The following is a 25,588-nucleotide window of genomic DNA, read 5'->3' on the forward strand; positions in this document are numbered from 1 at the left end:
GAAATGGTATGGACCTAACAGAAGCAGAAGATATTAAGAAGAGGTGGCAAGAATACACAGAAGAACTGTACAAAAAAGATCTTCATGACCCAGATAATGATGATGATGTGATCACTAATCTAGAGCCAGACATCTTGGAAGGTGAAGTCAAGTGGGCCTTAGAAAGCATCACTACGAACAAAGCTGGTGGAGGTGATGGAATTCCAGTTGACCTGTTTCAAATCCTGAAAGATGATGCTGTGAAAGTGCTGCACTCAATATGCCAGCAAATTTGGAAAACTCAGCAGTGGCCACAGGACTGGAAAAGGTAAGTTTTCATTCCTATTCCAAAGAAAGGAAATGCAAAAGAATGCTCAAACTACTGCACAATTGCACTCATCTCACATGCTGGTAAAGTAATGTTCAAAATTCTCCAAGCCAGGCTTCAGCAATATGTGAACCGTGAACTCCCTGATGTTCAAGCTGGTTTTAGAAAAGGCAGATGAACCAGAGATCAAATTGCCAACATCTGCTGGATCATGGAAAAAGCAAGAGAGTTCCAGAAAAACATCTATTTCTGCTTTATTGACTATGCCAAAGCCTTTGTGTGCATCACAATAAACTGTGGAAAATTCTGAAAGAGATGGGAATACCAGACCACCGTACCTGCCTCTTGAGAAATCTGTATGCAGGTCAGGAAGCAACAGTTAGAACTGGATATGGAACAATAGACTGGTTCCAAATAGGAAAAGGAGTACCTCAAGGCTGTATATTGTCACCCTGCTTATTTAACTTATATGCAGAGTACATCATGAGAAACGCTGGGCTGGAAGAAGCACAAGCTGAAATCAAGATTGCCGGGAGAAATATCGATAACCTCAGATATGCAGATGACACCACCCTTATGGCAGAAAGTGAAGAGGAGCTAAAAAGCCTCTTGATGAAAGTGAAAGAGGAGAGTGAAAAAGTTGGCTTAAAGCTCAACATTCAGAAAATGAAGATCATGGCATCCGATCCCAACACTTCATGGGAAATAGATGGGGGAAGAGTGGAAACAGTGTCAGACTTTATTTTTTTGGGCTCCAAAAACACTTTGATGGTGATTGCAGCCATGAAATTAAAAGACGCTTACTCCTTGGAAGAAAAGTTTTGACCAACCTAGATAGTATATTCAAAAGCAGAGACATTACTTTGCCGACTAAGGTCCGTCTAGTCAAGGCTATGGTTTTTCCTGTGATCATGTATGGATGAGAGAGTTGGACTGTGAAGAAGGCTGAGCACCGAAGAATTGATGCTTTTGCACTGTGCTGCTGGAGAAGACTCGAGAGTCCCTTGGACTGCAAGGAGATCCAACCAGTCCATTCTGAAGGAGATAAGCCCTGGGATTTCTTTGGAAGGAATGATGCTAAAGCTGAAGCTCCAGTACTTTGGCCACCTCATGCGAAGAGTTGAATCATTGGAAAAGACTCTGATGCTGGGAGGGATTGGGGGCAGGAGGAGAAGGGGATGACAGAGGATGAGATGGCTGGATGGCATCATGGACTCAATGGACATGACTCTGAGTGAACTCCAGGAGATGGTGATGGACAGGGAGGCTTGGCGTGTTGCGATTCATGGGGTCACAAAGAGTCGGATATGACTGAGCGACTGAACTGAACTGAGACAGCATATTAAAAAACAGACATTACTTTGTCAACAAAGTTCTGTCTAGTCAAAGCTATAGTTTTCCCAGTGGTCATGTATAGATGTGAGAGTTGCACTATAAAGAAAGCTGAGCACTGAAGAATTGATGCTTTTGAACTGTGGTGTTGGAAAAGACTCTTGAGAGTCCCTTGGGCTGCAAGGAGATCCAACCAGTCCATCCAAAAGGAGATCAGTCCTGAATATTTATTGGAAGGGCTGATGCTGAAGCTGAAACTCCAATACTTTGGCCAGCTAATGTGAAGAACTGACTCATTTGAAAAGACCCTGATGCTGGGAAAGATTGAAGGCAGCAGGAGAAAGCGATGACAGAGGATGAGATGGTTGGATGGCATCACTGACTGAATGGACATGAGTCTGAGTAAACTCCAGGAGTTGGTAATGGACAGGGAGGCCTGGCACGCTGCAGTCCCTGGGGTCGCAGAGAGTCAGACACGACTGAGTGAACTGCCTGACTGAACCTGGCTTCCCAGGTTGCTCTAGCAGTAAAGCATCTGCCTGCAGATGCAGGAGACCTAAGAGACTAGAGTTTGATCCCTGGATTAGGAAGATCCCCTGGAGGAGCACATGGCTACCCAACTCCAGTTGGAGATTCTTGCCTGGAGAATCCCATGGACAGAGGGGCCTGGCAGGCTGTAGTCCATATGGTCACTAAGAGTCAGACATGAGTACTTCTTAGCCTAGCGCCCACGGTCTCTACCCCCAAATATATTCTTTAGATTTTGCATAAGAAAGAAAAATACGTCGTTCTTGGCTAAGCCTTCTCCTTTTACACTGACTTATTATTGTCTCCCTGGGGCGTGTAGGGACAGGACAATAGAAGGAGCTTCCTTTTACAAGGCTGATCCCACACAGATGGAGGTGATTTGGGTATTCAAGCAAGGGACACCGGCTGGGTCACTATCAAGGAAGATTTCAAAAGGCTGGAGATAAAAGGCACTCCAGTTTCTTCCCTGTGTCTACATCCTAATTACCAGGATTCAACTCTTTTCCAATCAATACCTGTTGAGTTCCTTTAATGGACTGGAACCTGGTGGTCCGGAGTCAACAATATGAAAGTAAAAGAGAGAAAGAGGCTGATATTCTTCGGTTTATGCAGAAAACCAATAAAGCCCTTGATAAAGGGCTTGCGTCACGAAGGCACCGGCTGCCCTCTCGAGGTGAAAGCACAGTGCGCCTTCTCGAGGGGGTCTTAGAAACACAGGCAGGAGAGTGAGCACAATGGGTTTCTACGCTCCAGAGAATTAGCCAGAGAGAGAGGGAGAGAAAGAAAGACATGGGGACCTAAGCTCTGATGGAACAAGGGCGTTTTATTCAACATAGTGTGGGTATATATATTGTCTTACAAGGTAGCTTTTTTCAGCAAAGATAAAGATCAAAAGTCCAGACATACAAATTATCAAGGAAACATAGGCAATCCATATCAGAGAGAGAGGGTTGTAAATAGTCACTTTTACAGTATGGTTCATTGCCGGAAGCCACCACAGGATATCTCACCCATGACAAGGTCATGTGGAAGAGAACTGTTAAGCAAGGCTTCAGAACTCAAGGGGCTCCCTAGGCTTTCTCGAGCATCTACCCTAAAACCAGAATCTGTCTGTTTCACTGTTTCATGACTTTCACCAACTCCTCTGACATTAACAGGGGGCTAACCCCCCCCTCCTCCGACCACCTTTCTCTGGGGAAAATCAATTTAGGGCTATAGCTAATAAGTCTCCTGGACATGAGAGGAATATTTCAAATCAAACCCCCTCTTAGCATTCTAGCTTGCTTGGCAGGTTATCCAGACTCTTGCAGCTATGCATACAATTATTCACAGCCTCCCAACTGTGAGAAGCACGGAAAGCCTAAAACATAGAGCCTTTGAAAGAGTTCAGAGTTATTAGAGTAGTGCTAGTGCTGATGTAGGATTTCATTATTGGGCCAATGCTTGTTGCTAAGTTCCCATATCTCTTATCCACTGTGCACCTGGGAGTGCATTAGTTAACATAGTGAGAATGCTAGAAAAACAAGTGTAGCCTTGAATTTAACCATATCAGACTTTTGAGCTAATTGGTTCTTTCTTGTAACTCACTGCACCTTTGCTCTGTGAAAAACATAAATAACTCTGTTCGGCATTTTCTGAGGCTGACATAGATTAGAAATATAAAGAAAAAACACTGAGGGAAAATACGTTGTCTAGTTGAGCAGCCTTTATCAAAAGAGGGTCATAAAATGTTAACAGGCCTCCAAGGCCAGAAGATACTGTACACAACATCTTTTGTGGAAAAGGTATGCAGAAAAATCATGGTTTCGATAAGGGCAAAACTGCTAGAATGTTGGGCTGACTCTGTATGACCTTGCATCTTTCATTTCTCTCTATGTACAAAAAAGGTATATAAATACCGTTTAAAAATAAAGCTATGGATCTCGCTCATCAAAGCAGCTTGATCTCCTCATCAATCATTTTCCTCCTCTTACTCTCTCTTTCAGGCTAGTTCCCATCTGGAGCACAGACATCTGCTGTGTCTACTTATTTGCCTGGGTTTCTAAGACCTGAACGGGAAGGCGCCCTGCGCCTTCTCTCCCTCGGGAGACCGGGAGGGCACCTGTGGCCTCATGTGGGCGGTGCAAGTCTCTTGTCTTGAGACTTTATTGATTTTCTGTATAAACCAAGGAACACCAGCCTCTTTTCTTCTCTCCTCTATTTTCTGATCTACACATTCTTAACTATCTCTCTCTCTCTAAATCAATCACAATCGCCGACGCCGTTTCTCCTTCAGGTTTCCCTGGATCCTGCAGGGGCTGGACCCCGGCGGTTCATAAAAAGGAAGAGGGTCATAAATAGTTACTTATCACCATATGAAAAAACTAATGAAGGAAATGCATGCATTCCTCAGCCCTGGGAGCGGTTTGCCACCCCCTCTTAATTCCTGAATATTCAGGAATTAATAAGGAACAGAGGATTCATGACAGATCCAAAACAGCACACACGAAGCCTCCTGTTAAATGCTTCCTGACAAATACCTAACGTTTTCATAAGAGATCTAAAATAATAACGAATAATCAGTAAACTGTGGGATCAAACTCCTGTTTTTGTGCCAGAATTTGGCACAAAAACAAAAATATAGATCAATGGAAAAAGAATAGGAAGCCCAGAGATAAACCACATACTTATGGTCACCTGCTCTGTGACGAAGGAGGCAAGAATATACAACAGACAAAAGACAGTGTCTTCAATAAGTGGTGTTGGAAAATGGGACAGCTGTAACAGAATGAAATGAGAACTTTCTCTAACAGCATATGCAAAAATAAACTCAAAATGAAAAGAGAACCCTTTTACACTGTTAGTGGGAATAAACTGGAACAGCCACTACACAGAACAATATGGAAGTTCCTTAAAACACTAAAAACAGAACTACCATATGATCTAGCCATCCCACGCCTGGGCTATATCTGGAGGAAACCATACTTTGAAAAGACACATGTCCCTCAATGTTCACTGCAGCACTGTTTACAATAGCCAAGAAAGGAAGCAACCTAAATGTCTATCAACAGAGCAATGGATAAAGAAGGCGTGATATATACATACAGAGGAATATCACTCGGCTATTAAAAAAAAAAAGAATGAAACAATAGCATTTCTAGCAACATGTTGGAAGAAGAGTTATGACCACCCTAGACAGCATATTCAAAAGCAGAGACATTTCTTTGCCAACAGAGGTCCATCTAGTCAAGGCTATGGTTTTTCCAGTGGTCATGTATGGATGTGAGAGTTGGACTATAAAGAAAGCTCAGCACCAAAGAATTGATGCTTTTGAACTGTGGTGTTGGAGAAGACTCTTGAGAGTCCCTTGGACTGCAAGGAGATCCAACCAGTCCATCCTAAAGGAGATCAGTCCTGGTGTTCATTGGAGGGACTGATGTTGAAGCTGAAGCTCCAATACTTTGGCCACTTGATGTGAAGAGCTGACTCATTGCAAAAGACCCTGATGCTGGGAAAGATTGAGGGCAGGAGGAGAAGGGGATGGACAGAGGATGAGATGGTTGGATGGCATCACCGACTCAATGGACATGAGTTTAAGTAAGCTCTAGGTGTTGGTGATGAAGGGAAGCCTGGCGTGCTGCAGTCCATGGGGTCGCCAAGAGTTTGACATGACTGAGAAACTGAACTGATGGACCTAGAGATTATCATAGAAAGAAAAATAAGTCAAAGATAAATATATGATATCACTTACATGTGGAATCTAAAAATATGATGCAAATGAACTTATTTATGAAAAGAGATTCACAGACTTAGAAAACAAAAAAACGAATGGTTACCAAGAGGGAAATGTGGGGGGAAGAATAAATTAGGAATTTAGGGTTAACATATACACTACTGCCGCTGCTAAGTCTCTTCAGTCATGTCCGACTCTGTGCGACCCCATAGACGGCAGCCCACCAGGCTCCCCCGTCCCTGGGATCCTCCAGGCAAGAATACTGGAGTGGGTTGCCATTTCCTTCTCCAACGCATGAAAGTGAAAAGTGAAACTGAAGTCGCCCCGCCGTGTCCAACTCCTAGTGACCCCATGGACTGCAGCCCACCAGGCTCCTCTGTCCATGGGATTTGCCAGGCAAGAGTACTGGACTGGGGTGCCATTGCCTTCTCCACATAGACACTAAAATATATAGTAAGCAAGGATCTACGGTATAGCAGATACCACAGCACAGAGAACTCCACTCAATACTGCGTAATAACCTATATGGGAAAATAACCTGTAAAATAATGGATATATGTATATATATATATAACTGAATCAAAAAGATTCAACACTGAAAGATGAACCCTCCAGGTTGGTAGGTGGCCAATAAGCCAATATGCTACTGGGAAGAGCAGAGAAACAGCTTCAGAAGGGATGAAGAGGCTGAGCCAAAGCAGAAACAATGCCCACTTGTGGATGTGTGATGGTGAAAGTCAAGTCTGATGCTCTAAAAAACAATATTGCATAGGAACCTGGAATCTTAGTTCCATGAATCAAGGCAAATTGGAAGAGGTCAAACAGGAGATGCCAAGACTGAACATCAACATTTTAGGAATCAGCGAACTAAAATGGACTGGAATGGGTGAATTTAACTCAAATGACCATTATATCTACTACTGTGGGCAAGAATCCCTTAGAAGAAATGGATTAGCCATCATAATCAACAAGAAGAGTCCAAAATGCAGTACATGGGTGTAATCTCAAAAACGACAGAATGATCTCAGTTCGTTTCCAAGGCAAACCATTCAACATCACAGTAATTCAAGTCTGTGCCCCAACCACTAATGCTGAAGAAGCTGAAGTTGAACAGTTCTATGAAGACTTCCAAGACCTTCTAGAACTAACACCAAAAAAGATGTCCTCTTCATTATAGGGGACCGGAATGCAAAAGTAGGAAGACCTTCTAGAACTAACACCAAAAAAGATGTCCTCTTCATTATAGGGGACCGGAATGCAAAAGTAGGAAGTCAAGAAATACCTGGAGTAACAGGCAAGTTTGGCCTTGGAGTACAAAATGAAGAACAGCAAAGGTTAAAAGTTTGCCAAGAAAACGCACTGGTCATAGGAAACACCATCTTCCACCAACACAAGAGACAGCTCTACACATGAATATCACCAGACGGTTAATACTGAAATCAGACTGATTATGTCCTGTGCAGCAGAAGAGAAGCTCTATGCAGTCAGCCAAAAGAAGACTGGGGAACTATCTGTGGCTCAGACCTAGGGAAAACCACTAGGTCCTTCAGGTATGACCTAAATGAAATCCCTTACGATTATACAGTGGAAGTGACAAACAGATTCAGGGAGGCAGATCTGATCGAGTGCCTGAAGACTATCACCAAAGCAATCTACACATTCAGCGCAATCCCTATCAAAATTCCAACGGCATTTCTCACAGAAGTAGAACAAGCAATCCTGTAACTTATACAGAAACCACAAAAGACTTCAAAGAACCAAAGGACCTTAAACTTATCTGGAGGCCTCATACTCTCTGATTTAAAACTAGAATATAGTAATCAAAACAGTAGTGGTGCTGCCATAAAGACAGACACACAGATCAATGGAACCTAACAGAGCGCCCAGAAACAAACCCACGTATTTATGGTCAATTTACGAAAGAGTCAAGAACATGCAATAGTGAAAGGACAGTATCTTCAAAAATGGCACTGGGGAACCTGGCCAGCCACACGCAACAGATGGAACTGGAACATTATCTTACACCACACACACAGTTTACCTCGAAGTGGATTAGAGACTGGAATGCAAGACCCGGAAGCGTAAAACTCCTAGAAGAAACAGTGGGTAATCTCCTTGACACAGGTCTCAGTGACAATTTTTTGGAATTAAAACCATAAGCAAAGGCAACAAAAGCAAAAATAAACATGTTGAACCACATCAGCAAAATGAAAAGGTAAACTACCAGTGTCAGAAAATATTTGCAAATAATATTTCTGATAAGGGATTAATATCCAAAATATACTAAGAACTCATTCAACTCGACAGCAAAAATAATGAAATAATCTAGAAAATGAGCAGAGGACCTGGGCATTTTTTTGCAAAGAAGACATACAGATGGCCAACAGGTATATGGAAGGATGTTCAACATCACAGATAGGGCAATGCCAATCAGACACAATCAGATGACCACTCACATCTGTTAGAATGCCTGTTATCAGAAGTACAGAAATAAAAAATGTTGGCAAGGATGTGGAGAAAATGGAACCCTTGTGCACTGTGGATGAAAACGTAAATGCATCCAGTCACTACAGAGAACAGTATAAAGGCTTCTGAAAAAGTTAAAAACAGAATGACCGTACGATCCAGCATTCCCATTATCTGGGTCTTTGTCCAGAGAAAACAGGAAACACTAATTCAAAAATACACAAGCACCACCGTGTTCACTGCAGCATTCTTTACAAGAGCTGAGTTGTGGAAACAACCTGTGTCCATTGATGGGTGAATGGATAAAGAAATGGCAGTACGTGTGCACAGTATTAACCAGCCTTATAAAAAGACTTAAGTAACGAAAAAGATTTAGATCTCGTAATTTGCAGCAAGACAGGTGGACCTGGAGGGCATTATGCTAAGTGAAACAAGTCAGAGAAATAAAACCATACAGTTTCACTTATGTGAAGAATCTAAAAAATAATAATAAAAACACGACCTCATATACAGAGAATGAATTGGTAATTGCAAGAGGTGGAGACAGAGCGTGGAGAGGGGGCGAAACGCGTAAAGCCAAAAGGAACACACTTCCAGCTGTCAGTCATGGCGATATGATGTGCACACAGCACGGGGGCTGCAGTTAATAACAGTGCATTGCACATCTGACAAGTTGTTAAATCTTAAAGCTTTTCGTCACAAGAGAAGTCTGTAACTATGTATGGTGGCATATTAGCTAGACTTATGTGGTGGTCATTTTGTGATGTATACAAATACTGAATCATTGATGTTGTACACCTGAAACTAATGTGTCAATTATACCTCAGTTTAAAAATATTTTTTTAAAGCAAACAAGTATCACATTCTATCTGGGAACCACTGCTTTCAATCGCCCTTCTTAAATGAAATATCTTAGGCAATGGGGAGGTTCCCCATAATAGCCACTGTGATTCTAGGTTGTCTCAGTAAGATGTTGCCATTTAGGTATATACTGACAGCCTCTGGGGCCACAGTTCTTAGACGCAGAGCGGGCAGGTGTGCCGGGAGGTGGTGAGCTCGGTTCTCGGAGACTGAGGACTCCACTTCCGTAGCTACACCTGGGTCTCTCGGTGTGTGGTTTTACGTGCACCGTGTTAGTTACATGGAAAATTTATTGAGCCTGGCACATGGCAGGTGTCGATCCAGCCCATTTGTGACCAGCTTACCATAGCACAGGTGTCTTAGGTGGCCAGAGCCCCACCAGCTCTGCCCGCCAGCTCTGCCGTGCTGGCTTCGCGATCTCCACTAGTGACAGAGCTGTTGTCTTTTTCAGAGAAGATTTCTTTTACAGTGGTGGACACTGTAATGGCTTTAAATGTCTTGAAATCTATCTACTCACGATTGTGCCAGCTGGTGAAACCACCAGATACTTCTTGTCTCCACTTACTTCCGCAAGTCCCACAACAGTTTACTCTTACCTTGAGGCTTCGCGAGTCTCCTCACAGTTGCCATCTTGCTTCCTTTAGGTTGACAGGTTCCCATTATTATTCCTTGTTGAAATGATCTCAGTTCAACCAGACTTAGTGTTTCTGGCTGTCTTTTTTTTAATTGCTGTGTGATTTTATTGCTCTAAATATACAGTAAAAGACAAAAGCTAGCCAGAACACATCAAGCGATAGCACGCGTAAACCCAAGACAGGCCAGTCTGCACCCGTCCTTCAGAGATGCGGGCACTAATGCTGATGGCAAGGCCAGTGTGCCGTCTGTGGGAGGAGGGGGGCAGGAGACGGGTGGGGTAGGGGACAGCCCCCTGCCTGTGTGTGTGTGCATCAGCAAGCCTGCACCCGTGGGCACCTGTGGGCAGGAGGGGAGAGGCGCAGGGAGCCAAGGGGCTGGGGGGCCACCTGACCGTGGGCTCTGCTCACAGGCTCAACCAAAGAGGAAGGAGTCATCCACCACCGAGTGCCCCACTCAGCTGAGCCTCAGGCTGGGCTGCGGCCACCCCAGAGCCGTCCTCTCCAGGGCAGCTCCTCGGGAAGCAAGACCCTCTCTGGCCCACCAGGACATTGTCTGCGCCCGGGACCTGCAGAAACCCCCACCTGGCTGGAGGTCTTGCCAGGCGGCTCTTCCCAGTGGGGCACCCAGGCTGAGCGTCCCTTCTGCCTTTGTTACCCAGAAAGTTTATCTTTAAAAAAAGACAAGGTCATCTCAGATGGGACCCACAAGGTCCCCCCTCAGGTGCCCCAGAAAGGACCAATGACAGAGCAAGGCTAGGGGCAAGGACCTGGCAGGGCCTCCCCGAAGTGCTTACCTTGCGGAGCAGGTTGGCCGCAGAGTCCCAGTGCTGTCACCCCCGAGACCTGGAGTTTCTCACGCTCCAGTTGTCCTCCAGGAAGGATCCAGACAAACTTGAAGAGCTCAGAAGGCAAACTAAGAGCATCCTGGAGAGTGGCAAAGAGGCAGTGAAATCAAGGGCTTCCAGGCTCCCTTCGCCACAATTTGGGACCGCCCTGGCATCTCCAGCAGCCGTCTTCAGGACCCACGTTGTTGCTGTTCAGTCGCCCAGTTGTGTCTGACTCTTTGCCACTGCATGGACTGAAGCAAGCCAGGCCTCCCTGTCCCTCACCATACCCTGGAGTTTGCCCAGGTTCATGTTCTTGGCATCATGGATGCCACAGAGCCATCTCATCCTCTGATGCCCCCTTCTCCTCCTGCCCTCGATCTTTCCTAGCATCAGGGTCTTTTCCAATGAGTTGTCAGGACCCGTGTCCTCACCAAAACTGTTGAGTGACAAAACTCAAGCAACTTAGTAAGGATTTTGGGGTCCTTTGGTCGAGGGAAAACCACCCACAGGTGCAGGACCTCCCAGCAGCACAGCCTCCTCCCGAATACCTGGCAGGAGCTTCATCAGCCTGAGAGGCTATGTGGAAACACCTGATAGGTCAGGGGGCTGCATCAGGAGGCGAGCAAGTCCCAGCTCTGGGGTCAGGTAAACGAGCCACACCTGAGCTGGAGAGTAGTCGAGAGTGCCCAGAGTGCTCAGTGTGTATCGGGTTCCCTGACAGGGGACTAATTACTTTTAACAAGGCTAACTGGTATAAACAGGGCTTTGATGAGCTTCCTCAATTACCGCAAAGCAGGTGTAGAAACTGAAGTCTTTATCAGCTGCATTTTCTATACAGAGAGAACTAGCCTGAGGAGTGGTTCTCATCTCTGGCTGCACGTCAGAGTCGCCTCTGGAACTGTAAACATTATTTTGGATTTTCTTAAATTTTACTAGATTCTTAGGAACCTAACGGGGTCCTAGTCTCACACCCACAGACACTGGTTTACTTGGTTGCTTGCAAGAACTTCCCAGCAGGGTTTCCTTTTTCGTTTTGTATTTTTTTTGTTTTAGTTGTTAAAGCTGCACAGGGGATTGTAATGTGCTCCTGATTCACTGGTATAAATTCGGGGGAGGGCAGTGGAATCTAAAAACACACTCAAAATCCACATAATTCTTAAAATATAAAACGTGGATAATTCGAGTATGATATTTGTGAATCTGCTAGGTACAAAAGTACTGGAGGAGAATGGATAGAAAATGAATTTTCCTTCAGCAAGAGATGATGGTGTTGGCCTTTGTATTTCAGAACCTCTTAGTCCTGTTAATAAAGCCACAACCATGAGGACCACCGAGTATGGTGGTAGAGGATATGCCCTGACCGAGGGTCCCGGTGAGCGGAAGGTGAGCTGCAGCCCTGGGCCTCTCCCCAGCCCTGGTGTGGCCGCCATATTGAAACCCTGACAGACGCCAACATGTCCTAAATGCAGCCCCACTGTGAGGCCCGAGTCACGAAGCTGCCCATGTCTCCCTCGTCCAAATTTAGGGCACTGTTAAGGCAAACAGGAATTCAAAATAAGACACTTAATTCTGTTGAAAATAAGGCAAGAGATTTTCCTTTAGGTCTCAGTATTTACCTTAGAAAACTTGTATTTTCTCACACTCTTTGAAATGTATTTTTAAGAAACTAAATAAGCCTTAGTCAGGTTTGCGCCCTAGCAGTGTCTCTCTCAAGGCCCTGGGAGCCAAGCCTTTGACATGTAACTGTCAGGACAGGGCACCCCATCCTCCAGTTTCTGTGGAGAGTAGGAGCCACACTTCAGTGCCCCAAACTGCTCAAGTCTTCCCGTCATACAGACACGTTTGCCCCTTTCACCCCTCAGAGTCAGTGAGCTAACGGAGGCAGTCACCCCAATCACCAGGAAGAGCTGCATGTGACAAATGGTGCTGTCCAGTTCCCAGAGGGCCACTTACTGTCTCTCTGGAGAACATGTTCACAATGACTGTCCCTGCTTGGCCGCACAAAACGGCCTTTGTGCGACCTTTGTTTTTGCGACCTTAGCCAAATGCCTGTGATGGGGCAGCGCATTCTAATTTAACCCTCAGTCAACAGTGTTTTCTTTCTCTACTACCTTTTTGGAGAAGATGTCTGAATTGAGTTTTTTCAAACTGTATATTTCCCCAAGAGCACCTTCATTCTTTAAAGTTATGGTCTTTTTAACTTGCACCTTTCCTACCCACAGGGAGCAGTACTGAAGGTATTAGGTGTTTTTGTCAAACTTGCTCCCTTCCACAACAGCTGGGACACAGGAGTGAGAGTAATGTGAAATAGTGATGATGTCACTAGAAGCTGAGGCTGACTGGAGCTGCTGTCTGTAATTGAGTAATTACTTCAAGCCAGTCTGTCATGTTCAGTGAGAAATAATGGTTCATGATTCCCACTTCTTGAACAGAAAAGAGTTTTTAAACTATATACACATTGTTAGGAATTTAAAATGTTAATAACCCAATGTGTTCATCTTTCCCTTTGTGACATCCTTCATTACTTTTCAATTAAAATAAATTTATCAAAATAATACACGTACACAGTTATTTTTAAAAAAGGCCAAGTTAATTCTAAATAGTTGTAATGAAAAACAGCAATTCTTTGCTTTATCCTTCAAGTATCTCCATAACTGTATCAGGATTTACAGAGCCACATAGAAAGGTAAGAACCTGTTACAGAAATATTACCTTACACAATGACTGGAGCCCGCTGAACAGCCTGTGTAAGGCTTTTGCTTCTGTGTCCAGGCTGGGGTCTAAAATCACCAGGGCAGGCAGTCTGGAGGGAAGATGAACGTGAAAGGAGAGCAAGGACAAACTGGAGCCTGCATCCGTCTCTCAGCCCCTTGGTGACGAGGCTGGGAACACAGTCTGCGGGCCACATCGGCACAGCCCTTCCGTTATAGGATTAGACACAGATCTACACTGCAACAGGAGCCACTGGTGTTTGCTAAGGAGGCAAATGAAAACTCCATCTTAATTCTAAAAGATACTACACAAGTGTCCACCAATTTATAAACAAATGATCAGTTTATACACTGGTTTCAAAATATTTCATTTAATAAATACCTTACTTTGTATCCATTTTATTGATCGGTCATTCTTTAAGAATCCTAGTATCTATTACATATTGATGACAAATCTTCACTCCAAATCGAGTACTACACTAGTGTCTTCCACTTACACCACTGTGGGGTGGAAAACCCTTATTTACATGAAACAAATGAATGAAGTAAATTCAAAGTAAATATATTGGGAAAAATACATTTTAATCCACAACTCTGAATACTAGCATTTAGTTATTTACAATGGTATTTACAATCAATTTTACAACAACTTTTCTGAAGAGATTAACTAGAACATAGACCTATGTATCTACAATATACAAATCATAACTTTCTTCCAACTAATAAACCATAACGGTGTATAAAAATGGTAACAGTTAAAACTGCTACAATTCAAAATCATTATAATTAAATTAGATTCTGGTAAATTTTCCTGGGGTTGGGAAATAATGGTCAGCTCAGAAGAGGAGAGGAGGCAAGTACATGTAAGCCCACTTCCTCCTACTTTGAAGCTGTTGCTCCCCAAAGCAGATGACCTGCCCTTGAAGTCAAATCTGTCCCTGAATCCTGACTAGAATTCCTGTGCCTGACCTTCTAAATCTCAAACACTGTTTTAGGCCTGTTGTGATGAATCCACAGCAGATGGCTTTAACTTTGGGGTGGACTTTTTTTTAGATATCAGTGCTCAGTTGCTCAGTCATGTCTGACTCTGCAACGTCTGACTCTTTGCAACGTGTCCAGCTCTTTGCGACTGCAAGGACCGCAGCCCGCCAGGCCTCCCTGTCCATCACCAACTCCTGGAGTTTACTCAAACTCATGTCCATTGAGTCGGTTATGCCATCCAACCATCTCATCCTGGCATCCCGTTCTCCTCCCACCTTCAATCTTTCCCAGCATCAGGGTCTTTTCAAATAAGTCAGTTCTTCACATTAGGTGGCCAAAGTATTGGAGTTTCAGCTTCAACATCAATCCTTCCAATGAACACCCCGGACTGATCTCCTTTAGGATGGACTGGTTGGATCTCCTTGCAGTCCAAGGGACTCTCAAGAGTCTTCTCCAACACCACAGTTCAAAAGCATCAATTCTTCGGTGCTCAGCTTTCTTTACAGTCCAACTCTCAAATCCATACATGACTACTGGAAAAACTTTAGCCTTGACTAGACAGACCTTTGTTGGCAAAGTAATGTCTCTGTTTTTTAATATGCTGTCTAGGTTGGTCATAACTTTTATTCCAAGGAGCAAGTGTCTTTTAGTTTCATGGCTGAGTCACCATCTGCAGTGATTTTGGAGCCCCCTCAAAATAAAATCTGTCACTGTCTTTATCGCTTCCCCATTTATTTGCCATGAAGTGATAGGACCGGATGCCATGGTCTTAGTTTTCTGAATGCTGAGCTTTAAGCCAACTTTTTCACTCTCCTCTTTCATCAAGAGGCTCTTTAGTTCTTCACTTTCTACAATAAGGGTGGTGTCATCTGCATATCTGAGGTTATTGATATTTCTCCTGGCAATCTTGATTCCAGCTTGTGATTCTTCCAGCCCAGTGTTTCTCATGATTTACTCTGCATAGAAGTTAAATAAGCAGGGTGACAATACACAGCCTTGACGTACTCCTTTTCCTATTTGGAACCAGTATGTTGTTTCATGTCCAGTTCTAACTCTTGCTTCCTGACCTGCATATAGGTTTCTCAAGAGGCAGGTTAGGTGGTCTGGTATTCCCATCTCTAGAAGAATTTTCCAGTTTGTTGTGATCCACACAGTCAAAGGCTTTGGCATAGTCAATAAAGCAGAAGTAGATGTTTTTCTGGAACTCTCTTGCTTTTTCCATGATCCAGCGGATGTTGGCAATTTGATCTCTGGTTCCTTTGCCTTTTCTAAATCCAGCTTAAACATCTGGAAGTTCATGGTTAATGTACTGTTGAAGCTAGGCTTGGAGAATTTTGAGCATTACTTTGCTAGTGTGTGATGAGTGTAATTGTGCGGTAGTTTGAGCATTCTTTGGCGTTTCTTTTTTTGGGGACTGGAATGAAAACTGACCTTATCCAGTCCTGTGGCCACTGCTGAGTTTTCCAAATTTGCTGATAATGGTGGAGGGTTCTGACAAAACGTGGTCCACTGGAGAAGGGAATGGCAAACCACTTCAGTTCTTGCCTTGAAAACCTCATGAACAGTATGAAAAGGCAAAAAGATAGGACACTGAAATATGAACTCCCTGGGTTGGTTGGTGGCCAATATGCTACTGGAGATCAGTGGAGAAATAACTCCAGAAAGAATGAAGAGATGGAGCCAAAGCAAAACAACACCCAGCTGTGGATGTGACTGGTGACAGAAGCAAGGTCTGATGCTGCAAAGAGCAATATTGCATAGGAACCTGGAATGTTAAGTCCATGAATCAAGGCAAATTGGAAGTAGTCAAACAGGAGATGGCAAGAGTGAACATTGACATTTTAGGAATGTCAGTGAACTAAAATTGACTGGAAATGGTGAATTTAACTCAGATGACCATTATATCTACTACTGTGGGCAAGAATCCCTTAGAAGAAATGGAGTAGCCATCATAGTCTACAAGAGTCCAAAATGCAGTACTTGGATGGAATCTCAAAAACAACAGAATGATCTCTGTTCATTTCCAAGGCAAACAATTCCATATCATGGTAATTCACATCTATGCCCCAACCAATAATGCTGAAGAAGCTGAAGTTGAATAGTTCTATGAAGACCTACAAGACCTTTTAGAACTAACACCCAAAAGACATCCTTTTCATTATAGGAGACTGGAATATAAAAGTAGGAAGTCAAGATATACCTGCAGTAATGGGCAAATTTGGCCTTGAAGTACAGAATGAAGCAGGGCAAAGGCTAACAGAGCTTTGCCAAGAGAGCGCACTGGTCATAGCAAACACCCTCTTCCAACAACACAAGAGAAGACTCTACACATGGACATCACCAGATAGTCAACAATGAAAAATCAGACTGATTATGTTCTTTGCAGCCAAAGATGGAGCAGCTCTATACAGTCAGCAAAAACAAGACCAGGAGCTGACTGTGGCTCAGATCATGAACTCCTTAATACCAAATTCAGACTTAAATTGAAGAAAGTAGGGAAAACCGCTAGACCATTCAGGTATGACATAAATCAAATCCCTTACAACTATATAAAGAAAGTGACAAATAGTTTCAAGGGATTAGATCTGATAGAGTGCCTGAAGAACTATGGACAGAGGTTCATGACATTGTACAGGAGACAGGGATCAAGACCATTCCCAAGAAAAAAAATTGCAAAAAGGCATAATGGTTGTCTGAAGAGGCCTTACAAACAGCTATGAAAAGAAGAGAAACGAAAGGCAAAGGAGAAAAGGAAAGATAAACCCATCTGAATGCAGAATATACCCACGTGAATGCAGAGTTCCAAAGAACAGCAAGGAGAGATAAGAAAGGCCTCCTCAGAGATCAATGCAAAGAAACAGAGGAAAACAGTAGAATGGGAAAGACTAGAGATCTCTTCAAGAAAATTAAGAGATACCAAGGGAAATTTTCATGCAAAGATGGGCACAATAAAGGACAGAAATGGTATGGATCAAACAGAAGCAGAAGTTATTAAGAAGAGGTGGCAAGAATACACAGAAGAGCTATACAAAAAAGATCTTCACGACTCAGATAATCATGATGGTGTGATCACTCACCTAGTGCCAAACATCCTGGAATTGTGAAGTCAAATGGGCCTTAGGAAGCATCACTACGAACAAAGCTAGTGGAGGTGATGGGATTCCAGTTGAGCTATTTCAAATCCTAAAAGATATCAATCTAATGACCTGTTAATCATTTTTATGGCTGTCCAATGTTAGTCCTAGGTGCAGTCAAGAAACTACTGCTCTGGGGTATCTACACAGCATATTTCCTGTGTGTTCACTGAAGGTGACTGTCCACACTATAAGCCTAACATTTTGATGAAGCCTCGTTCCAAGTGAGAAGGTAGGTCAGAGCAGTGAAGAGCAGCTCTATTAAAATCAACCAAATGATTCTGAATTTCTCCCTACTACAGAAGAATTAGATGAAGGTTTTAAAATGCCTGGGCTAATAAAAATCATCTACCAATCACTTTCCTTAATAAAGCAGTCAACAGTCTGTTAATATATTTTCTAGATAATAAAATAAAGCTTTTTAAAGAGATACTGTGAGAGAGATTGTTGATCATAGCTATATTTTGCTTGATTTAGCCCTTGGTTAGAAATTTATATCTTAATTTATTCTTATAGAAAAATACAATCCATTTTATGAGTTTCTAGAAATAAATTAAGGAGAAAAATAGACACTACCTGTTCCTAATAGTCTCCCTGGAAATGACAGTATTTGCCTGGGAGGACATACACACTTAATGTGTACGTAATACTTCATTTCAGAATATATTTAATTCTTTTCTATCTCTCTTAATTTTCTAAGTGACTAGTAATAAACAAGCTAGTGATTACTTTAGTCATTTTTCCATCCAAGAATTTCATTAAAGAAACATGTGGCATGTCTTACAGTGGTACAAATACAAGGGAACTAGAAATCCAGGTTTACTTCTTAAACTATAAATGGTTGGCAACTGTTTCCTTTATAGTTATTGCAGGAGTAGGTCCAACATGAGTCCATATATAGCCCTTCTCTGGTCTGGTGGGAACTGTGGGAAATGGTGATGAACGTGACTTGAAATATTCAGAAGGTGCATGACAGACAAATTCCAAGTATTCCATCTTCCTTGGAAGATCCTCCTCTGGTCCTGGAAGGGAGCCACCATTTACATTTTTGAAGATATATATCATTTTCATAAAAATTAAAATTCCTCAACACTACAAGAAACTGGTCTGGTGCTAACCTGACATTAGTCCTTGAAATATGTATCATTTTGAAGTTACTTCCCATCATTTTTTTCTGCTTTTAACTGCTTAAGGAAGATAGCATTCTTTCCAAAGTATAACTCAATATAGAAAGGATTCTAAAAGTGATATTTAGTCTTATATGATGTCTACTATATGTCTGCTGCTGCTGCTGCTGCTAAGTCACCTCAGTCGTGTCCGACTCTGTGTGACCCCATAGACAGCAGCCCACCAGGCTCCTGGGATTCTCCAGGCAAGAACACTGGAGTGGGTTGCCATTTCCTTCTCCAATGCATGAAAGTGAAAATTGAAAGTGAAGTCGCTCAGTCGTGTCCGACTCTCAGCAACACCATGGACTGTAGCTCACCAGGCTCCTCCATCCATGGGATTTTCCAGGCAAGAGTACTGGAGTGGGGTACCATTGCCTTCTCCGCTACTAAATATCTACACTCATCTAAATACTTGACAGATAAATCAATGCTTTGAATCCTCACAGCAACCCTCTGAGTTAGGCACCATGATTATTCCCATTTCACATGAGGGAAAGAGGCAAGAGAGATGACGGAACGTGCTCACGATCACAAAGCTAGTAAGTGGCTATCCTATGAACCCAGACAGTCTAGTTCCAGAGTCTGGGCTCTGAAACTTTATGATATGTGCTCACGATCACAAAGCTAGTAAGTGGCTGTCCTATGAACCCAGACAGTCTAGTTCCAAAGTCTGGGCTCTGAAACTTTATGATATGTGGTCTCCTTCAAAACATTAGGAAGAGGAGGTGAGAGAGAAGCCCGAGAGGTGGTTCGGGCACGTTACTGCCTCTGCTGACGATCCGATCTGATGGGACAGGTAAGTTCACTCTTCTATGTACTTACAAGCAGAAGACTAAAACAGCTCAGCCATGTGTCAAAACTTGACACGCAAGTGAGAATAACAGTGATACTTTATTTGTCCTTCCGTTCTCTCGGAAAAATACCTTTTGTGTTTTTTCTTAGAATGAAAAAGTAATGTATGCTCATTGTAGAAAGGTTGAAAAGTTTGGGGGTAATTTTAAAACTCTAAACACTTTCAAAATTCTATTCATCAACAACTTCTTGTGAGTCTATGTCAAGAATCAATTCTTTGGTGAGCCTTGAAATCAATGAGTACAGTGACTGCCATTTCAACCACCACCACCAATATAACAGGTGGTGGTCCGGGATGACGTGTGTGATATGTAGAGGAATATAGGTTAAGAATTTGTAAGATGTTGAAACATAAACATGACAGTTCCTCTAGAAATTATTTTTAAGTAACTTTTTGTATGTTACCTAAATAATCTAGTTCTTGAGCAATAAATTATTTTAAGAGTTTAACCCTGGGTCACCCAGAAACATCTTATCCACACAGCTTTTTAGTAGGTGCATACTGCCCCATAACTCAAAATGATTGATAGCCTCAAACCCTAGCTTTATAAAATTTCATATTTTCTGTAAAATTATCTTTTTTGTACTTACGCTTCTTTGTTATGGACTGAATTGTATGCCTCCAAATTCATATGCTGAAGTCCTAATCCCTAATGCGGTAACATTTGGAGAGAGGGCATTTAGAGAGGTATTTAAGGTTAAATGAAGCTGTAAGGACGCAGCTCTCATCCAATAGAATTGGTGACCTTATAAGAAGAGGAAGAGATGCTATGAGTACACGCACAGAGAGGTAAGATCATGTGAGGACACAACCAAAAAGTGGCTGTCCACAAGCCAGGCAGAGAGCTCTCACCAGAAACCGACCCTGACAGCACCTTGATCCTGGACTTGCAGCCTCCAGAACTGTGAGACAGGAAACTTCTGTTGTTTAGCCCATTCAGTTTATCGTATTTTGTCATGGCGGCCCAAGCAGATGAATACACTTTCACATAATAACGGGAAATAAACTGGTTCAAGAACCTGTCCGTCCCTGTCTAACTCACCCACGATGTAGGACGCAGGGTCGAACTGGTCCCTGGGGCTAGCGAGAGTGGGAATGAGCCACGTCAGCGCCGCACTCTTCTCACAGTACTGGTCCTGGATGAAACCTCTGATCTGAGCATAGTAGGGTTTTCCATCTTGTTCATCAATTACAGAAACAACATCTCCAATTTGGTAATACACTCCCTGGGAGAAACAGAAGATAAGTCTATATTTAAAATAACAGAACAACACTACAGGTGTGAACTGAAACTTCCTTCATATGAAAACAACAGTTTTCCAAGTGGTCAACAGAAGGTCTTTGAGACGGTCTGGTGCGGCGGCATTTGCGTGGTTGTGATTGATGCCGATTCTACAGCTGTTTCTTTCCCTGTCTTCGGCGGCGCTGGGGCTTGGCTGCTGTGCTCTCCTCACTGGGGCCTGTGGGCTTTCTCTAGCTGTGGTGCACAGGCTCTCTTGTTGCAGCCAGAGGGCTTCTTGCGGTGGTGTGTGCTCAGCAGTTGCAGCACAGGGGCTCTCTAATTGTGGCTCATGGCTTAGCTGCCCCTAGGCGTATGGGATCTTACTTCCCGGATCAGGGATCAAACCCGAGTCCCTTGCACTGGAAGGCAGATTCTCAATCAATAAACCACCAGGGAAGTCCCTGAAGCTGTTTCATTTTTGAACAAAAAAATTTCACATACACATGATGACTTGCAGCTGGAGAAAACATTTGTTTATAAAAATAATTTTATATCACAATAGTACAATCCCTACTTTTTTCGCCAGAACCACTGCACTGGACTAAGTTAAGTGACTTGCTAAAAGCAACATGAGGGAGCACTGCAGCTGAGGCTCCTATACCAGCTCAGGAGCTCACCTCCGTACAGTCTGAGAGAGCAGTGCTTTTATGAAAACAACTTCGCCTCTCTCTTCCTCACCACGGACTTCCAGGAGCAGCCAATCCCCTCTACTGCCTTTCTCCTCTCACTTCTTGAAGGCCTTTTTGAACGTCTGTGCCCACTCCCATCTCTGCGTCAGGCTCCATCCCCTATTTGTCCAAATCTCTCCTCTCCCTCCTTAGCCGTCAGTGTTCTCAGATTGACTAGGATGGCTCGTTGCCCTGGCTCCACACCACACATCTGTATTTTTAAAACAATTCCCATAATCTACATTTAAAAATACTTAAGATCCTCATATAATATTTCAGTAGGCAACTTCCTCTCCCCACTCAGCTCTGGATGTTATTTAATACCATGTACGGGGAAAAAGAGTTTACAAAGGAACAAAACACAACCACACCTTATACAGAGCAGCGAAGACCTTTAGACTAACCCAATATTTTAGTACCGCCTTATGCCTTCCAGGTGGCTCAGGGGTAAAGAATCCACTTGCAATGCCGGGGATGGAGCTTCAGTCTCAGGGTGGGAAGACCCACTAGAGGAGCAAATAGCAAACCACTCCAGTACTCTTGCCTCGGAAATCTCATGGGCAGAGGAGCGTGGCAGGTTACAGTCCATGGGGTCACAAGAGTTGGATAAGTGACTAAACAACAACACAAACACAACGCATTCAAATCTTCCTTCAATAACTATGATGCTCACCTTGTAGAAGATTGATTCTGCAGTGATTATGGTGGAAACGGACTCAGGAGCTTTGATGGGCTATGAAAAAACAGAAGTAAAAAATATTAGCACATTCATAGTGTGTGTGTCTAGTGTGTGTGTGTGTGTGTGTAGTGTGTATGTATGTGTAGTGTGTATAGGCAATTTTCCAGCCACATATGAGTTCTGTAATCTGAGAAATACTAAAGTTGTTTGGTGACAAGAACTGCAGTGTTAAATAAAAAATCTTCTGAACATTGCGTTTAAGCATGGTCTGAATATTTCTGCTGTTATTTCTGTTACCTTTAGCTTAAAAACTGCTGAGAATCAAAGGACAAGCTCCTGATAATGTGGCTGATACCTAACAGAACCCTTCTCAGAGCTTTATTGCACATAACAATCTAATTAAAAAAAGTATCTGTGGCTTTAATGGCCTGAGCACAACAGAGGTGGAAATAACAAACAAGTCTCCTCAAAGACATTTTCCATCTCAACTTAACTATAGCTATGATAATACAATCAGAACTAGTTTTCTAACAAGTCTGAACCAAGGCGAAAGGAAGCTTTCTTGGGAGTTGCTAGTAATTTGCCACCACTCAATCATCAAAATTCCTTCTTAAGCTGTAATACACACTCTTACGCCACAACACAGTAACTACACCTTCCCAAATATGTCTTGATATCCCTGAAGAAAGTGGTTGCCAGAGAAATTGATATTAAAATACTTTCAGAAAACATATTCCACCATACATAAGAGGCAAAGGGTGTTTAAGTGTGTACAACTATAATCAAGTGTTCACATATTTTGTCTAGTCAATAATCCCATTTTAGAAAACAAATTTATTAAAATCCTAAATAAATTAGAAGCAACTACTCTCAAGAAAGGGGCTTCCCTGGTGGCTCAGAGGTTAAAGTGTCTGCCTCCAATGCAGGAGACCCTAGTTCGATCCCTGAGTTGGAAAGATCCCCTGGAGAAGGAAATGGTAACCCACTCCAGTATTCTTGCCTGGAGAATCCCATGGACGGAGAAAACTGGTAGGCTACAGTCCATGGGGTCGCAAAGAGTCAGACACGGCTGAGTGACTTCCCTTTCCCGTCACTCTCAAGAAAAAGAATCCACAATCTGCACAAGAATATAATGCAAGGCCTCTCTGAGTTTTTTAAATGAATACACCCAACTTCAGAAAATGCCTCTACTGGTGAGTGAAGCATTTCTGTTCTGAAAGCAGAGTACCATACTGAGGTTTAAAAAAAAAAACCCAAAAAACAGTATCGAATGCTTTGCCCAGTGTTTGACCACTGTCCCTTGTATGTACAAAACCAAAAATAAGCTTTCAGTTATCCCAGCACAAGTCTTTCAATGATCTATTTTCTTAGAGATAAACATTTAGTAAAACTTTTGATTCATATTCATCAAGTTGATCATTGTAAATCAGTAAGAAACATTTTTCTGGGGCCATATAACAAGCAAATACGGAACTGAATGAATTCCAGTGTTATTATTTACTTAGAGCTTTATGGAAAAGAAAAAAAATACCATGCCCATACCAAGAACTGTAACTCCATCTCATCTTTTGCATAGAGAACCCAGTAAAATGTGCTCAAGATTGAGGTTTCTTTTAGAATCGTGTTTTATGTTCCCCAGGGGGAAAAAAAACTAAAACAAGGAAAAGAGGATATCGTTAACTTTATAACAGTAAGCCTCCTAAAAGAGCTCCTTCCCTTTCTGAAAGCCTGGATCAGTCCCCAGAAGGCTACAGAAGAGCTGCCAAGAGCAGAGTCCAAGTTCAATGGTGAGAGATGAAGGCGGCGGTTGGTCACACTACACACAATGCCAGAAGGCGGTGGTTGGTCACACTACACACAATGCCAGAAGGCGGTGGTTGGTCACACTACACACAATGCCACAATTACAGTACAAGACACTGTCCACAATCATCTTACATTTTTTAATTTAAAAATATGTCTTCTCCCTTTCCCTTTAGTGGAAACTTTCTTTTCAGCAGCTGGAGCAGATTTGTATTTAGTGTTTCTGAGCCGAGCAGACCTCCTGTGAATTTCCTGCTTACTCTGTTACATAAACAAAGAACAAAAAAAAGAGAAATAAAAAGTGTAGAAAGGTTGCTGTCCTGATACAACCATCTTACAAGGATCCCAGAGTATGCACTTTAAACGAACATTCAAAAATAAATTAAGAGTGCAACTTTTCTTTTCATGCTGGGTAATAATCAAACGAACTGGCTTAATTTAAAAACGGAGAGCCACAGGCAAACATCTCCAGACTCCAAAAAGGTGTGAATTACTTGTAAAAGGGCAACGGGCAGCAAGAGGAGTCGGTTTATGCCAGGGTAAGCCCATTCATCGGTTGCGTTTATAACACAAAAGTCCTTAAAAATTCAACTCTCCTAAGCCAGAGAATGGGTGTGGTATGCCACCTCCTGCCACGGAACACTTATGTTACTATTGAAAATGACCTGATAACCTTAATAACATGACATTATGACAAAGTAAACTTTATTAACAAGGAAAGAGGTCCAGTAGCCGTGACCCCGTAGACATCTCTGTGTAAACGTATGTACCCTGAGATGTCCGGTTGCTACCCAAAGTATCACAGGGGAAGGATTTCTGAGGGGTTTTTCCTCTTCCTGCTTCTCTAGACTTTAAACTTCCCATGAGAAAAGGTGCTGATAAGGGGCCAAACCAACGACGACCTTCTCGTCGCGGACGGGAGGGGGCGGCCCGGCCCAGTCTGCCGGGAGGGCGCCGCCCGCCGCGCGCCGCGCCGGCCTCCGCCCACGGGAGGGGCCGCAGGGGCTCACCTGCTTGCCGCCCCCGCCCCCGTTGCTCTGCGGAGGGGCGGCCGAGGTGCTGGCGAAGGTCGCGGCGCCGAAGCCACCCCCTGCGCCGCCGCCGCCGCCGCCCCCTGTGCCGCCGGCCACCCCCGGGCAGGAGCCCCCGCCGCCTGCGCCGCCCCGGCCTGTGCAGTGGTGGCAGAGGATCTCCCCCTGCGGGCCCTTCTTCCACATGGAGGACGACGTGGTCTTGCAGACGCTGCAGGTGGGCTTCAGGCCCAGCGGCATGGTGGCCGGCTCGGGCGGCCCCCGCGGGCGCAGCGACACGGGAATGGCGACCGCCGACCTCGGCGGCCCGCGGGCCGGCCCGCCACTCCCACAGACAGAAGAGCGGCGCGGGCGCGGCGCCGAGCTGCCCAAGCCGGGACCGGGCCGCGGCCGCCGCCCCCTGGAGGCAGGAAGCCGGTTCCGCCCGCTCCGCAGCCAGCTCCAGCCTCGGCGGCCCGAAGCGCCAGGAGGCGGGGCGGGGCGGGGCGGGGCCTGGGAGGGCAGCCTGGCCTCGGCCTTAGGGGCTTCCGGTGATGGGCGGGGCGGGGCGGGGCCTGGGAGGACAGCCTGGCCTCGGCCTTAGGGGGCTTCCGGTGATGGGCGGGGCCG

General features: G+C 43.9%; 1 protein-coding gene across 2 annotated transcripts; it reads right to left on the reverse strand.

Moving 5' to 3' along the window:
- GATAD1 (GATA zinc finger domain containing 1) lies at positions 13,227-25,412 on the reverse strand. 2 transcript variants are annotated; one of them, XM_018047433.1, is made up of 5 exons: positions 24,959-25,354; positions 24,084-24,209; positions 22,140-22,199; positions 20,559-20,742; positions 13,227-13,642 (listed from the first exon to the last, which is right to left on the reverse strand). In XM_018047433.1, exons 1-5 carry the CDS (start codon positions 25,217-25,219, stop codon positions 13,593-13,595), a joined length of 681 nt encoding a protein of 226 aa, XP_017902922.1. In that variant the 5' UTR covers positions 25,220-25,354; the 3' UTR covers positions 13,227-13,592. The 2 variants fall into 2 exon arrangements, with proteins under 2 accessions (XP_017902922.1, XP_017902921.1); XM_018047432.1 differs by lacking the exon at positions 13,227-13,642 and adding an exon at positions 17,967-18,516 and having other exon boundaries at positions 24,959-25,412.

The sequence above is a fragment of the Capra hircus genome, chromosome 4 (assembly GCF_001704415.2).
Source record: "Capra hircus breed San Clemente chromosome 4, ASM170441v1, whole genome shotgun sequence".
NCBI lineage: Eukaryota > Metazoa > Chordata > Mammalia > Artiodactyla > Bovidae > Capra > Capra hircus.

What these genes read in the sequence shown, in the direction of transcription:
- GATAD1 (XM_018047432.1), bottom strand. Translation starts at nt 25,219, where the DNA reads ATGCCGCTGGGCCTGAAGCCCACCTGCAGCGTCTGCAAGACCACGTCG. An exon ending in CAGAATCAATCTTCTACAAG is followed by an intron (nt 20,743 to 22,139) that starts GTGAGCATCATA and finishes TGTTTCTCCCAG; the next exon opens with GGAGTGTATTACCAAATTGG. An exon ending in CCCTGCGTCCTACATCGTGG is followed by an intron (nt 18,517 to 20,558) that starts GTGAGTTAGACA and finishes GCTCCCTTCCAG; the next exon opens with GACCAGAGGAGGATCTTCCA.